The 17516-nt window shown below is 39.1% G+C and overlaps 1 protein-coding gene across 1 annotated transcript in view; it reads left to right on the plus strand.

The window, feature by feature from the left end:
- TNKS (tankyrase) overlaps positions 1-17516 on the plus strand; it is a 120847-nt gene that overhangs the window by 66410 nt on the left and 36921 nt on the right. The window contains exon 6 of the mRNA XM_054382953.1: positions 17110-17204. Coding sequence (XP_054238928.1) covers positions 17110-17204 — 95 coding nt within the window. The remainder of the gene's footprint in view (positions 1-17109; positions 17205-17516) is intronic.

The following is a 17516-nucleotide window of genomic DNA, read 5'->3' on the forward strand; positions in this document are numbered from 1 at the left end:
TACAGACTGTTTAAGGTGAAGTAATTGTAGCAAGTGTGCTATATAACTGTTAGTTATTTAATTTGTGAGGCAAAATTTTCAGATCCCGTACTGGCACAAGATCATTTGAGGTTTAATCATTCTAAGCTGTACTGCAAATTAAGTGAGCTTTTCAGTCTATACAGCACATCGTTCTTGTAAATGAAAGTCTGTGCTGGTGTTGCTGTCTCCAATTGACCTATGCTGCTTTACACTAGCTGAGAATTTATCCATTTTGTAAGTTGGTCTTGGAATCCCTTAATGATTCTGTAGCTATTCTTTGCAGATTCCTTGAGTTTTCAAGATTCAGACTTAAAAACAGTTTAAGACCACAGACTTAATGCATCTCTCAGGGCCAGGAAGTGCAGACTCTGCAGAGTGGCCTGAGATCCTCAGCATCATTCCTGCTCTGCAGTACAGACACAGCCGCAAACTCCTGTGCGCACACTTCTCCAGTTTGTGTGCTCTTTGGATTTGCATGTTTCTGAGACACCCAGCACTATTCTGAGAAGAGAAACATTTAGCTTTGTAGAGGAGGAAATTAAACTGAGACCCAGTACTGAATGGATGATTATTTTTTGCTGTATAGCAAGTGTTGGTAGTGGTTTTTTTCATACTTTGGAGTATGACTTTGTTGAATTTGTCTAACACCCATTGCACTATGACTAAATAGCAGAATAGTCAGGGTATTGCTAATATTGCTTATTTCATTGCTGTGTGTCGTTTACCTTTTGTTGTTGTTTGGAGGGGAGGTTGTGTCTCTTTGTTTTTGTTTAGTTTTTCCTGGGGATCTTTTCTGTTTCCCAAGCATACTAACATCATGTTTTCTTAGGTTTCTCACGCACCACATCTGATATGAGGTTGTGCTCCATAGAATGGATAAAAGGGATAGAAAATTCCAACAGTAGCTTGCTGGTTTGAAACCAGCTCAGGTTGGAAATAGCAATGACAATGCATTCTGTATGGTACTTGCAGCCAGAGCCTGATTCCTACTGGACCAGAGTCCATGCTGCTAAAGCTCTTACAGCTGGTGCTGATAACCATCACTGCATCTGTTTATTTGGCACAGAAGTCTAGACTGTAGGACGCTAAAAAGTCAGAGTTGTTGGAATGCAGTGTTGCATGTAACATAAACATGTGTTACATCACTTCTGTTTAGATTGCTTCATAAGGTATTTGCTCTGTCAAAACTCAAATTAAAACACACTGTGTGGGGCATGTGTGGATTCCCAAGGGGCCTGAAATTTCATTGTCCAGCCTCTGAGATCTTGCAAACTGTTTGGTCCTTATGATCTACAGAATTAATGACTTCTAGAAGAATGCTGTAGTATTGAAGTTAACAGAAGGTACTGAACTTCTGCATTCTTAAAAAGCCAAGACACCTATTTAAGTGTCTTACCTATGTAGAGGTATGTCAGCTCCAGCCTTGCTTTACAGCCTTTATTACTTTCCCTCTAATACTTTTTCCCACTTCAGTGTCTTTCTTAAGACACAGTTGTGGGTGAAGTTTTGTGGTTTGGACCTGGCTGGGGCCAGATGCCCACCAAGCCACTGTTGCTCTCCTTCTTAGATGGACTGGGGAGAGGGAAAATGCATAACAAGAGGCCTGTGGGTCAAGATAGAAGCAGTTATTAAGGCAAAAGCAAAGGCAAACAAAGCAAGCAAAAATCCTGTTTTCTACTTCCTATCAGCAGACAATGCCTGGCTGCTCCCCAGGAAGCAGGGCTTCAATATGTTTGGTGGTTGCTCCAGAAGACAGACACCATTTGCAAATGCCCTCACACTTCCTTCTTTCCCTCAGCTTTTATATCTGAGCTGACATCATATGGTGTGGAATACACCTTGGTCAGTTTTGAGTCAGCTGGACTGGCTGTGTGCCCTCCCAAGATCTTGCCCTCCCTCAGCCTACTGTTGGGGAGGAGATGTTGGAAAAGCAGAGCCTCAGTGCTGTGTGAGCACTGCTCAGCAACAGCCCAAACACTGGTGTGTTATCAACACCCTTCCCCTATGAAACAGAGCACTACAAAAGATGCAATGGGGAGAACTAACTCCAATCTCAGCCAAACCAAGCACAATTTTCAAAAGGGTTTTTGACTATTTTAAAACAGGTTTGTATCTGCTACTGGAAGGTAAAGCTGTATTTTGTTATGGGAGCTGTCTTCTGAATTGTTACAACAGTCGCAGCTTACCTAGTCCAATAGTTAGTGGCGAGAGACAGGCTTAAAAATAGAATGTATCCTGGTTCCAGGCTGAGTTGAAGCCATTTCTTAGCCCTCTCATTTCCTTTGGAAAGCTGTTGTGGATGCTTGAAAGGTATTTCAGGAATAAATTTATGTTGCTTCCATTTTTTAAATACAGAATTATCTGGCTAATAAGGAAGCACTGGGTTTAGCATTTCAGCTGACAACTTTTCTCTCAAGGCACATTTCCCACATCACTTCGTGAAAGGTTTCAAAGTGAACTGCATTCAGTTGATGTGGTACCTATTAGCAGTGGGAGCTTGGATATTTGTTTTGAAGTTGGATTTTTGCTGGTACATAATATCCTGCTCCTGTACTACATTGCACATGCTCAGATCATGCTGGCACTGAAATACTTGAGTATTGGTTGAATAAAATCTCTTTGTATAAGGGAACCCATCCCCTCCTATCAGGAGTTACTGAAAAGAGGTTTTTTTGCTCCTTTTCTCAAGATTTGTCTCTTTCAAAGCAGCACAGATATCTGAGATTTTGGGACTCTTTGGAGCACAGAACAATCTGTCAAGTGGATTCTTCATATTTTGAAAGTGTGGCTTTCACTGATCTGTTGCAACTCTGTTAGTATTTTTTTTTTTAATGAACCATATGAAAAGCAGAGAATACCATGGCATCACCTGTGAATAGCCTGATCTCAAGTATTTGCTCAGTGTGAGGCAGGAATTAATACCAGAAATCAGCACAGGATGGAATTCCCCCACAACTACATTATTTTCCTTCCTGCACCTTCCCTCTCTGCCTTGCTTATCAGAAACAAGTGTAAAAATTTTTCCAACTAAGGAACCTGCAAACATTGCATCTCCATTTTTTTTCCCAGTGTAGGATCATGCAACATTGGGGATGAGGCAGTGATCCCATGGGAAAAAAAATAAGCAATTGCTTCTTTAAAGGCTATTTCTAGCATGTAATTTTCTGGCTCTTAGTGCCCCTTTGTTTGTTCCCATCTTTCAGTCCTTAACAGCAACCAGTAGCAGTCCTTAATACTTGGTGTTATGCCTTCCCAAACCAGATGCACACAACCCTGGATGCAGAATCCCAGTAGCAGGCCTTTGCATGAAACTTTGATCATAGTAGATGCACTTGCCTCTTGGGTTTTACTGAGGCTGTTTCTTCAGCCCTTTCCTTCCTACCATACAGACATGCATTTTTCCTGTGCATGGCATCATCCAGGTTCATGGATGCAGGGTACAGATGTAAGAAATCCAAGTCTGAGAAGATTTGTAGTTCACTGAAGCAGCCACTGCACAAGGTCTTACATGTGTGTGTTTTGTGGAGAAGACAGAATGCCTCTCAACTCCTGCTATGGGATAGTTACAACACCAAGTAGCAGTCTGTTTGATGGGGTTGCAGATTCCTTCTCTTGCTTCCTCTGTTTATTTGTTCGTATTGAAAGATCAGCCTGTAAACAAAGGGTTGATAAATAGAAATTGAATTCTAACAAGATCAGGTGAGTTATGGCTCTTACCAGGGAGTCTCCAATTTGCTGCTGGTAAGTGGATTTTCCAGCCCCTATTCCAGAATTCTGGTTGGTCTTAGCCATTTTAATGAAAAATTCTGCAGTTCAAAAGAAAATTGGTATGCCTTCCAATTTCTGAGTCTGTAGGGAACAATCGATCCATGTTTTCACAAGCGCTTTCTTTACAGTTATTAAACCTACAGACTTGAGCAGAGGTTTAGATTTTCTTGTAATCATCTTGGCTCTAGGAGCTGGGGGTTGAAGAAAAATGCCACATATTGAAAGTCTTGTGAAGAAATTGCGTGCTAGTGACATTGTAAACCTTTACAATTGTATCGGGGTTTTTTTTTTTTTGCTACAGTAACAAAAATGAAAGCAATTAACACATGGACTTATAAGTATACACAACATCAATTTCTAGAACAGATGTGTGTGTGCATGTCTCAAAGATACAGCTGGGTAATGTGCTTACCTAGAGGAAGGTATGAACAACCACTCCCCTATTTCTGCAAGCTGATTTTATGGGGTTTGAAGGAGAATGGAGAACACATCTATTTCTCATTAAAAATTTGCTGCTTTAAAATTTTGGGATTTAAGATCCTTTTTAAAATGTTCAATGACTGCTGCATTCTGCAAGTGCTACAATTGTTGTTGCTTCTATAGCCTCACTAGTAACCTGTACTGGGTATGGAAGAACTTGTCATCAAATGCCAGCTGCCTCAGAGGAACTGACCAATATATGCTATTATCCTGCCTTGTATAGGAAGTCATTCTCAGTACCCAAGTAAACTGGGTGGAAGAGGGCAGCTGAGGGTTGAACTATGACTTTATTTGTAGAAGCCTCTGTTATTCTGTGATACCTTGGTGCTGCACAATAACATATTTGTATGGCCCATACTCTAAACTTTGATTTGGATGAATGGCTTCACAACCTTAGAGTCTTTCCCTGGTTTTGCAATAAACAGGGGGACTGATGGAGGGAAGAAGATAAACTAAAGTCCCCTTTAAGCAACTCTTCCATTGGGGAGTATGCGCCTCAGTGGAGAAAATAAGTACTGTAAATCAGATGCAAACATTCTTGCACACTCTTCACTTATGGCTGTACTTTTCCATTATTGAGTTAAATATTTTAATTCAAAGACTGTATTCAAAATTAAGGGCCCTTCCTGGATTTAGGTAGTAAAGCACATTTTAAAAAAAGGTTACAAACAAATGCTGTAATATTCATGATGTGCTTGGGGCAGAAGTGTCCAGTGCAGAACACACATAAAAAGAACATTTTTAAATAGTCACACCTGTACTTTTCCTTTAAAACACCATTTTACTTGTTTAAAAATACAGTTCACAGGATTCATTGATGTCAGAAATAGTGACAAGTTATGGTCTTTCCTACGCTGTTTGGTCTCATCTCATCCATCATCCAAGCATGGTCAAAGTAGATGATGCAAGAATTTCTCCCCTGACTTTGTACACTATAGATAACTTGGCTTAATTTCTATCACAGAATGTTAGGGCTGTAAGGAGGCCTTGAAAGATCATCTAGTCCAACCCCCCAGCCAGAGCAGGATCCCCTGTACCAGATCATACAGGAGTGCATCCAGACAGGTCTTAAATATCTCCAAACAGGGAGACTCCACAACCTCCCTGGGCAGCCTGTTCCAGTGTTCTGTGGCCCTCACAGTGAAAAAAATTTTCTTCATGTTTACGTGGAACTTCCTCTGCCTCAACTTCCACCCCTTGTCCTGTCATTGGGCATCACTGAGAAGAGCCTGACTCCGTCCTCTTGGCACTCACCCTGTACATATTTGTAAACATTAATGAAGTCACCCCTCAGTCTCCTCTGAGGATGCCAAAGATGCTACTTTTTAAAATAAAATGTAAAATGGATCTACCTGCACCTAAGCTTCTATTATGAGATCTTAAATATTTTTTCCCAAAAAGTCCAGTGGGATCCCTTCACGTGTTTTCATTTTCTTCCAAAATTGTTTGAAGTGTAGTCTACCATGTCCACAAATAGGAATTGTGCACCTGAACTGGAGAGAAGTTGCTAGTCTGTAGTCATTCTCTCTGTATGGTTCTTTAACAATCCTGAAATCTAGTTTAAGTCTTAATCTGTGCTCTTCAGGAAGCCTTAAAATGTATTAAAGATGTGGGACAGGTTTTTTTAATATCCATTTATCCTTGATGCTTCACAAGGGGTGTTTCAGGGGGTGGAGCATTTCTTGCATTACCCTATTATCCATCTAATTCCAAGAGAAAACAAGTCAAACTGGCAGATTTGGGCAGAGCTGTGATTCAGTATTTTATGCACATTAACTAAATGCTGTGGTCAGGATTTGGCTCTGTCAGCTTACAGAGCATTACGAAGTTGGGTACTGTTCCTTCCACTGTGATCTCAAGAGTAGAGTCCTTTCCTTCACAGCTTGATGAGGTTGTGGTTGAGTTGAAATGTGGTAGCTCAATCCATGGAGTACACATATTCAATCTCTGTATATCACAGCATCACAGATTGTTAGTAGCTGGAAGGGACTTTCAGAGGTCGAGTCTAACCCACCTGCCAAAGCAGATATGGTTGACAATAGTGAATGCTGTAGCTGCCACTTTTACCCTTGGTATCACTGCCCTCTTGAAATCCCTGCATGTGAGTATGAGAGTTACTGAGAGGTAAACCCTTCTGCTTGTTGCTTTTCACTTTTGAATGTGATGTTAGAGTACTTCATGGCATTTCTGTGTTGTTAGACCTATCATTTAGTTGTACACCATTTCCCATCTCTCCGTGTTGTCAGGCAACTGTCTCAGGACCTATCATCATCTTCCTTAAAAACATTGGTGAGGTTGCAATTAAAAGCCTTTTGAGTACCCATGCAGACCATAGCAGTTGAATTAGTCTTGGGCCTCTGCTTGTTGACTGCTTCAGAAAACTCTTGGGAGTTTTAGAGGTGGAATTTTCCTTAACACTATTTGTCTCTTCCCAAGCAGATTGTGTTTAGCTAGTTGTCCACTGATTCTAGCTGTACACATTATTTCTCCTGATACAGACATCAGGATTACAGGCCTGTAATTCCCCAAAACGTATTTTAATTATTGGTTTGCAGCTTTCACATCTGCATGTACCAAGATACTCTTCAGTGAAGGTCACATACTACTAGCAATTCACCTATTTCATTCTCCAGTGTTCTCTTGGGTAAATGCAGTCCTGTCCTGGCAATTTGTTGGTGTTCATTTTTATTATGGGTATCATTACCTCTTCTATGCTTAATTTAGTTTCAGACAGATTCTTTGCTGAGCTTCACTGTGTTCCCATATACACAGATGCTTACTTGCTGGGGTCCTGGTATGAGAACTACTTGCTGCTTCTTAGATACGTACTATTCAAAGGGTTCATTTAGTTCCTCCACAGTGACTTCTGGCCTGAAATAGCTCCATTGCTTGCCCTAGCATCCTCTTGCCCCACTGGACTGTCTGGTGGATTTTGTGCTCCTGGTCATTTGGAAGAAGGATTTATGGCTGGTTTGAATTCCTTTCACTAGGCATTGCTTAAACTGTTTTTTCCTATCTAATGACATTTTTGCATTTAATCGGCTGGACTTTATGGTCCTTGTGATTCTCTTCAGCTTGTATATTCAGCTTTTTGAATGGTGCCTGGTTAACGTTCTAGTAATCTCTTTTTGTGTGCTCTTAGTCACACTGTTGTTTTTTGCTTTGTCAAGCTCTTCCTAACAAAAAATATGTATTACCATGGTGTTATTAGTTAGTAGTCTCAATGTTGTGTAAGGACTTCATTCTCTTATCTACCACTTACTTTTAAAAGCTATGGCTTATTGTTAGAAGAGCTTCCCATTTTTTTCATAGCTCCACTTTCTGAAGGTTGACACAGTTGTGCTGGATTATTTTAGCAAGCATTTCTCCTGCAGAGAAGTTAAATCTTAAGTATGTTACACTCACTGCTAAAGAGCAACTCCTACTGCAAGTTGCACTAAGGGTCTACTTGGTACCAGCTCAGTGGCTTTGCTCCTGCTGCTGCTCTAGCCAACTTCTCTGTATAACAATTGCTGGTAGCATCCAAACATTTCACCTGTTAAGTCACTCAAATACCTTCTGTTTTCTGCCCTTGCTGCATCTCTGATTTCCCTAAGCACTTCAGTTATCACTTGCTAATACAGCCCCATCATTGACTTCGTAGGTTGTGTGGGTAACTTGGAGTGATAAGCTTAGTTCTAAATGAAAAGAACTACAAATACTTATGTGCAAGCAGAGGTGTGTTTACATAACCATTTCTAAAACTGTTGTTTAAGCTGACTGAGCAGGTCTCAGCAGAATGATAAAAAGGGAGGAAAATGCCAAAATAAAGCATTATAATTCATGATGGATGTGTCATTGATGAACAAGTAAATTGAGGTTGTCTTTTCTAAGTAATACACTTCTACTTATAAAAAAGACTTATTTCTTACAGATGAAATTCTTTAGAATATTCATATCCTAATAACCATAACTTTTCAAATTTGAAACATAGTAACAGGAAGTACAAGATAAATTCTCTGCCTTTCTTCCTGTATTTTTCAGTCTTTTCTTCAAAGGAAGAGTGACGTCTAATTGACAGGATTATAAAGGCATTAAATTCTAAAATTTGCAAATTATCACTGTAATGCAAAAATAGCATTTTGTATATTTAATTTTGTGAATTATTTTATATTTAGTGTTTTAATTCCAAAATAAGGGATATTTAACACTGAGCACTGGAGCTGAAATACCATCAACTTGCAAACATTTTTCTTAGGAATTCATTCAAACCCTGCTTTCAATAAAATGAGTGAATTGCTGGTTTGAATGTCATGTTAGCAGAGGGAACAGTCCAATTAATATATTCTGATAATCTTCTTTCTTAATAACATCAAAATATCATGAACTAAAACTTGGAAAGTTTCAAGACAGAAGGGGAAGGAGAGGCACAGTTAATACATGAGAGAAGTAGTAAAAATAATAAGAAACATGAAAAGTGTATAAAAGACTGTTAGTTGACTGTAGTAGGAAAAAAAGATTTAGATAGCAAGTGGAAAAAGAAGAGATAAAAGAGCAAAAGACAGTTTTGCTTCTCTGGTGTTCCAGTGTGCAAACTCTTCAGATTGTTTTAAAATTGTGTGCAGGCCTTCCCCAGTCAACTGGCAAGGCTGTTTGTAGAGGAGCCTCTTGTTAACAGTTGTTTGTGCTGCCAGAGCAACACCAAAATATTTCATTAAAATGAGAGAACAGCAGCCTGAGCAGATAATTAAAGAATAGCGTTCTATAGATTCTGACACTGGCTGACAGGACAGATTAAAATGTATATATTTATGCTGGAAGACAAGAGGAAGTTGCCTTATCCTGCTCTCCTGGAATGATAAGCATTTGCAGCTTGCAATTTGGCAAGATTGATGGACTGACGCTTGGGCTGTGGACTCTGCTGGCTGGTGCTAAGGTGCTTGCAAAAACTGCAGAAGCTTGGCTTTCCATGCCCCATTGCTCAGACCAACAGCAGTAGCATCTGTTCTCCCCCATGCACTAAACTTGAATCGCAGCTTCCAGTGTGTGAGTTAACAAATTAAAATTCCAGCAGCTGATGTGGGAAAGTCTTGCATGGCTGTGTGCTCAGTCCACCAACCCAGATGAGTTTATTCTTTAGTGGGCAGGCATTGCCTTGCAGTACTACAGGTTTGAATACCCTCTCGTGACTTTAATAGCATTGCAGGGGGAGTTTCTTCTCTTTGCCTTTGCCTCAGCAAGAGCCATTCATGTCTCACCTTAGATTTGTGCATTTTTGACTTGCATTTCTGACAGATTCCAGTTGATGAAAAGAAGCAACAAAAATGGCCAGCCTGGATACAATGATACTTTAAGTAATTCCTCCATGCTGTTCTGCCATACCTTTCAAGGCAGCATACATCTCCTTTCAAGTGTTGAATAGCATTAGCAGCATTCCCTTAGGAGAAGAGAGTGTGGGTCTTTACTGTAATTTCACCTTGATGTAGCTCAGCAAGGCTCTATTCCCTCAGTTGTCAACATCTATCACTAAAGAAACAGTATGCACTCTTGCTTCTCATATAATCCATCTTAAAGTCCATCTCCCCATGTCAATGAGTATTGCCAGAAGTCTGTTCTGTGCTTCTGAATCTGGGTAAACTATAAATGCTGCTTCATGGTTAGAAGCTCCAAATTTCTTTTTAATATTGCAGTTCTAGTCCTAGCTAAACCTTCATCATTTACAGGTAGAAATGGAAGAGATTCTTAAAAGGAACAATCTTTTAATACTACTGTGGGTTTGTGAGGTACATTGCTTAGCTTGTCTGAGACATCCTCTATGGAACAGTTCTACCAAATCAGTGGTAGGTTGCAATACATGCAAATACAGAAGACTTTCAGGAGGGTGAAGGGTGGGGGAGGTGTTGCATTTTAATTCTTGTTTAGGCAGAGGTTACCAGTGTCTCATTTTTGGGACCTACTGTTTGTGAAATTCTAAGATCAGAGGTCAAGGTGTTGTTCCCATTTAAAGATTTAAGTGTCTTTCTCAGTCCTTTATCATTCTTCTCTTAGTCTCTGCTTCTAGGTCAGTCTGTGAAAGTAATGGCTGCAACTTAGATGGAACTGTTAAGGAAATAAGCTAATTGATATTTAGGGAGCTGAGATTCCTTTATCCCTTTGCCATACCTGCTTTTGCTTATGGATTAGGTTGGTCTTGGCTTTTGTAGTTCATTCCAAACATGGTTGCTGCCTTCTGTATCCCTGAAAAAGTATCCCTTTTTCTTCAAGCCTTTCTTTTAGCCCTTTTTCTGCAAGGTAATGATGCACTTTTAAGTTTGACTTTGTTTCCTTTTCTCTGAGGTAATCAATTTGAGGTGTGAGTGGGGTGGGGTTTTTTTGGTTGGTTGGTTGGTTGGTTGGTTTTGGGGGATTTTCTTTTTTTTTATAGCTACCATTGAGAGAACAGCTTTTTACATGGGTTAACAACCTGCCTTTGACTGGGTTTTCCTTCTGGAGTTTATTTTACATCATCATCTTAAAACATCCACCTTAATCCCACCTCTGCAGATCAAACTTTATTCAGTTGTGTGGTCCTGCAGTACTTCCATGATTTTTCTCCTGTCAGGAAAGGTACTTCTGCCCTTGATCCACTTCTGCTTTTGGGCATATCTTGTTTGTCTCCATGCACCTGCCTTCTCTGTAGTGGCACTGATTCTATGCTAGCAGGAGGAGTGACAGAGTTCCTGAGCAGAAAAGTGAAAGCACTCATTTCTTATTCCTCCCTCATTTCATACCTCCTAGAGACATTCTAGTTATTTGTCTACCCCTGTGCAATATATGCTTGTCATTTTTTCTGCCTTTCCCTAAAGCAGGCATCTCTGTGATTAAAGAAAAACAAGAGAGATCTTTTGTTGTAAATATCTTGCCTCTTATTTATCAACACTTAGCCCGACTTGGAGTACAACAGGATCACCGTGTTTATGTGTAGAACTGATACTAAATCTCGTGATGCACTCTTGAAGCTCAGAGATGTAATCAGAAATTTTTGTCTCCCAAAGTCAGATCTACTAGAGAAACATTTAGTAGTCAGTAATTCAGCCATGACAGCCCTCAAGAGGGAATAGATTTGAATACTCATTGGAGATTAGGAGTCGAAGAGTCTTGGTCTGTCACCCAAGTAAACCTTTTCCAAATGAGAGCTTGTTCTGTCAGTGTATTTGAGTATTTTTGTTCTGCTTTCCGTGTGATTTTTAACTCTCTGGCAATTTTGTTAATTCTTTTAATTTCACTTTTATTATACATTCTTATCTTTTCCTGTAGTTTATGAACATCTGCTTGGTCTGGATATGTCCACCACTAATTTGAAAATAACATTCTAACTGTGGTTTCTACATAGGTGAATACAGAGAGAAATGTTCTTCAATGCTTTGTAGCTAGCCATTCCTGATACCTGACCCCCTCTGGGCTTTATATGATAATCCAGGTGGTATCATACCACCATAAATTCCTGAAAGGTGTTCAGTTGCAAGGAAGAATTTCTTTTTAATGCAGACTTCTTTGTTTTCCTTCTGCCAAGTGACAGAATGAAAAGGAATGCAAACATTTCACTCTTACTCTCCATATCACCCATTTCACTCCTCATTCTCACCCAGTGATGCTCTGTTCTAGCACTGCTGTGTATGTGAAATTGAGCTGGTTTTGTCTTTGCTGGTTTACAAAGCTCATCTGATATACTAGAGCTCTAAATTAAGTTACTGTGTGACATGCAGATTCCACACTGGCGAGCTGCTCAGTTCATTTTGCACATTGTTAGCTGTTACAAATTTCATAGTGCTTTCTGATGTGATGTTTTTCTAATTTTTACTATACTAAGTATGTCCTGTTGAACAGTCCAATTAAGTACTATTGGCTGTGTTCTGAAAATGAAGCAGTTAAATGACCACTGGAGACACAGTGGAGTGAGAATTGTCTTCCTTACACGCTTTCCTTGTCCTTAGGAACTGGCTTTTTGTGGTTTGGTTTGTTTTGTTTTTCTTCATGATTCTCCTTTGGGGGAGGGGGCATTTGTGGTGTGTTTGGGTGGGTTGATTTTAATCTCTTCATCACTGTGCTTATTTCTCTCTAGAGTTTAAACTTGTGGCACCTAGCTCATCTACAGTCAGCCATCTGACAGAACATGTTTTCCTGAAGCAGCATCTCTAAGTTTGTCCCTAAAACACAATTGTCAGCAGCAAGATTAAATAACTCAATAATGCTATAAGCAAGGAGGTTGCACACTTTGGGTGCCTGACAAGCCACATGGCAGATAAACATAAGCACAGCCCTTTTCCTGTTCACTAAGAGCAGCATTCTCTAGCCGAGATTAAGGAACTTTTATTTCTCTAGTACCTAGTGTGCAAGAGCATTGTAGCATGAATATAAAATAATTAATTTTATGTTATTTAAAATATGTTTTTCTAGAAGGAATCTTTTTTTGTATGTGATGCTATGTCCAGTCTTGGCACCACCTAGACAAATGCCAATGAGAGATTTTCCAAATAAAGTTTACCAGTGAATCTAAAAATGAAGATGTAAGATGGGCACACTACTTAAAATTAGAATGCAGGCTGGTATTCAGGCAGCAAGGGAAATCCTGATTATTTCCACAGTGGAATAGTTCAGGAATGTCTTTTCAAGATTGTGATGTTGTTGCAGCTTGTTTCCTTACCCCATTAATCAGAACAATAAGTGGCGACAGGAGATATTCCACTCACATCCGGATTGTCTTCCTGATGTACACATGATGGATGCAGTCATTTTAGAGAAGTCTATAAGAGCAGCATCCAGCAGACACAGACTGTTGTAACTGGAAAGAAAGGTTCTATCATAAATTCTAACCCAGTGAAGAGGGAGATGTTTGCCTGCTTAGAGGTTTTTCTTTAGTGTGCCAGATTGAAATATGCCAGGAGTCAGGGCATCTTTCAAAACAAAGTTTTGTGCAGAACTGTGAAATGAAGGTTAGTTCTGCAATTAGAAACCTCTCTGCTCTTCCCTTAATTCATAGGAGGTGAAACACTGTTTTGAAGGGAGCTTTTGAGACAAACTACAGAAGTGTAAGATATTTTTATTGCTACTGCTCTCTGTGGTTTGCATGGTCTAACTAGAGTATGACAAAAGTAAGTTGGTATTTTTCTGCATACCTGCAGTTTCTAAAGCTGCCAAACCTGAAGCTAATTATAGACAGGGTGAAAAAATCGCATATATTAAAGTCTTCATGAAGCATTTAAAAATCCTTGCTTTCTCCTTTTTTTTCTTTTTTTTTTTTTTTTTTTAATTTTTTTAAATATCCTTTGCCAGAAGGGTATGGTAGTAGAATTAACAATAAATGTAACAGTGTCCTTAGATATTTTTCTGCTTTTTTCATGCTTGTTTGTCTTAAGAGCCACTCATACTGGTTCATATCCATCTGAATGTGAGAGTAGCTATGTCAAAGCCAGAGCTGGCTCTCAAAATCAGAGTGTTGCCTCTTTATTGTGAGAATATTATTCCCATAGAAGATGAAATTAAATATTGATATTTCTAAATCACTGTATAGTGTTGTGAATTAGATGTATGATGTTACATGTATGTTAAAAAGATTGTTGTTGGTTGATTTAAGCTTGAGAATGAGAAATGCTTTGATTAAGATTGTTATTGGGTAGCATTTAGAGATTTTGGTAGTAGGAAGAACAGGCAATATTAGTTCTTAATAGTTACTGAGGTGCAGCCTAGTACTGGTCACTCAGATCTGTAGCTGCATGTCTGTAGCTGTTATTGATCATACAGATAACAGATGATATAAGATCCCTTAATTTATAGTTGCCCATAAAATGGTCAATTCATAATTTGAATCTGAAAATGCAGCTTGCGTCTGAGACTGTGGCAATGTTACCATCTAAGAGCTGCTGAAGACTCTTTTGCACTATAGGAAGGGAAACAGATGGTGCTTGAAGCTAGCTCTCCCATGTAGCCTGTGGACAACTTGTTGAAACCAGTTTTCTCATTTCAGTAGAAGCAGCTCCGCAGCCTGCAGCTCCAGTAATTCCTCAGAGACCCTTTTGTTTGATGCAGGTGAAAAAGGGACAGCAATTCCAAGGTGGCTGACCTTGAACAGGGATCATTAAATCACCTGTTGGTAACAAAGCACTGCGAGAATACCTAAGGCTCAACAAAAAACTATCCAACTGCTTTATGTGCATTTTTTTTAATCTAAAAATGCATTTTTCATATTCCCAGGCAACACATTTTCAAAATGACTGCAGGCAAAAATACCTGCTTTAGCATAAATTGTAGGTATACAAGATGACAGTGATTGCCATCTTGTGTATAGTGATCTTCCTTGAAATGCACAGTGCATGCTTTGACTCAGCTACAGCTGCCGTAAAACTTTAAAGTGAGCATCTCACATGAGGGTCTTCTTCACTTAATAAAAGTGCAGTTGTACTCTCTTTAATTACAGTAGCAAGTAAGACAGTGTGATTTGCTTGATAACTGTGAATGTGAGTCTTGGAAGATGAGAGCCCTCAAGGGATTCCTGTTAGTAAGTCTCTTGCCAGGTATTGCAAGACATGGGAGGAGGGGTTAATTGATAGCTAAATTAAATCTCTTTTCTTAATATTAAGCAATTAGTTTGATATACCTTGCAGGTGCAGTATACAATGCTGCTGCTTGAGATAACTAGTTTCTACTTTTCTAGAGCTGTGTAAATAGCACGTTAATTTTAAACATCGATCTCTTTCATTCATTTGATTTTTATTATTTTTTTCCCCAAGGGCTAATAATCTCATAATGAGTAGTTTGTGTAACACATTATCTTTCAGGGAGTGTTTCTGTAATTAGCATACAAGCCTGTAATGTATTTTTAACTATTAAATCTGTAGCACTGATGAAGGTCCTTTCTCATGAGAGAGTAAGTCCTTAAAAACATCTGAAGTGTGGGGCCTTCCTTCTTGCTCCTTCCTGAAGTGTATGTAAGTGCAACATTTTTAATAGCCTCTTAGCCAACCTAAAGAGCAACTGGCTGTGCTGACCAGTGGGTTCTGATGCACTAGACCTGGATGCAGGTGGAAGCAATCCTCCAGGATTGCTGCTTCCACAGACCTGCATCCATGTTCAGCCCTGCCTGATATTCAGTCAAGAGGTCTCTGGCCTTCTGCCTGAATCCAGCACTCTGTTGTCCTCCAAGTTACATGTTTTACAATTACAGAGTTAATGCATGCAAACTGGTGGGGACCTTAGCCCCATCTCTAGGGATGTGCATAGAGACCATCTATTAGCTCCTCCTTGAAGAGACAGTCCTAGCATGGCACACAGCTTCCCTGAAGCTGTTGTGAATCAGAAGGCAAGCACATGAGACATCAGACATCTGCCTGCAGCTAAATAACTAATTCCTGGTGGTTTGGGGAAGACATGGTATTCACGTCCATTTGTAGGACTGGTGTCTGTGTGGTCTTGCTGAAGAAGAACAAGTAGCTCACCTTTCTGAAAGGTGGAAGGGGGTATAAGTTGTCTGAAGACTTGGGATGTCACTGGTTTGCTTCTCTTATGCCATTTGTCTTGCAACTATAAGCTTGAAATGTTTTGAGTGGTTTTTTTTATGAAGTTATTTGGCAAGTGCAGGTCTAATAGCCCAAGAAATACAAAATGCACAGCCCCAGGTCTTTGTATCATCTTTTTATATTAACAGTGAACATGACTTCATTGATGGATCTTTACTGAGAACATCCCTATTAATAATGTTTAATAGGAGTAAAGCATCGTCTTGGAAGCCTGCCGTAAATGTTTTGGAAGTAGCATGCAGACAAGAATGGATGCAGTTTAATTTTAGTGAGGTTAAAGCATACCGCAGTGGTTCCAAAGATTCAGTGCTTGTTCCAGTGTTGTCTGGTATTTAGACCTTTCAATAGATTGACTTTTCTACAGTCCATTTCAAATTTCTTACATGTTTTCAGAGTCATTAATTCAGTTGATAAAACTGGATATAGTAACCAAACCAAGGCAGTTGTCAGAATAAACAGCACTGAAGCATTCTGCTAATGTCAACAGTGGCATAATCTTTATCCACTTCTTCATTAGTGTTTGATATGCAGAAGTCAGATATTTTATAATAGGGGCAGATGTGAAAAGAATGTAACACCTTTTGGATCAGTCCAAATTGTTAGTTCAGTGGTAGAAGCCTTTCTGAAATAGAATAATAGATCCTAGAGATTTGACTCATTTCAGTGGTGGTGGCATTTTATACTTTTGAGATGCTTTAGGGATCTTCAGGTTAGAAATATTCAAGGTCCTTATTTTGAGTATAGATAATTCTGAAGACGTGTTTCATGGAAACTTGCAGAACTGTTTTCCTAAATAAACTGACTTACCCAGATGTTTTTGTTAGAGATGCCTCATGCTGTCATTTTTCACAGTACAAGCTGTGTCCTCTCTATGGCACACTGGACTCTTGGTAGGTGTTAAAGTTGTTACTCGTTCTTGAGCAAAGTAGCAAAAGTTTGAGACCACAGGAGAACCTAATAGAGACTACTCCAAGTTCTGGTCATGTGTTAATTCCTAGAAATCTATGCTATTTATGAATATATAGCACCTTCTACTCCTTTACTACACATGGGACTATTTGTCTTGATTTTTGTTTTTTAACTCTTGATAATAGTGGCATGTGAGGTCTTAGTTGTAATGCTGTATAATGATGGTTTAATGCTGACAGTAATCTCTACTTGGTTTAATAATTTGCTTAATCACAGAAGGGAAGATAACTTATCTTGATCCAATGTGCAATAGAAATGAAGAGTGCTTAAATGAGAGCAAGTGCAGGACTTCAAATTTATGTGGTTTCCATTCTTCATCTTGTTTTGTTTTATTTTACAGTCCACTCCTTTACACCTAGCAGCAGGCTACAACAGAGTTCGAATAGTCCAACTTCTGCTTCAGCATGGTGCAGATGTGCACGCAAAAGACAAAGGGTACGTGAAAATAATTGATTTATATCAGTTTGCTGCAGTGGTTTTATATTAATCAAGATTAATTATTTCTCTTGTTTCACATGGCAGCATAATATCAAATAGTTGACTAAAAGTGCAGCATTTTCTTCTAAAGTCTAAGTGTGCTTCATCATAAGTAAACTTTAGTTAGAACCTAAATAACAGATTAGCTGTGATTGCATTTGTTTCGAATCTGTTGCACTTTTAGTTTTCTTTTTTAAACCTTATTCTTTACTTTCAGGCATAGACTACCCTGTAAAATCATGGACTAATAGTATTTTAGGGAAGATAATG

The sequence above is a fragment of the Indicator indicator genome, chromosome 8 (assembly GCF_027791375.1).
Source record: "Indicator indicator isolate 239-I01 chromosome 8, UM_Iind_1.1, whole genome shotgun sequence".
Taxonomy (NCBI): domain Eukaryota; kingdom Metazoa; phylum Chordata; class Aves; order Piciformes; family Indicatoridae; genus Indicator; species Indicator indicator.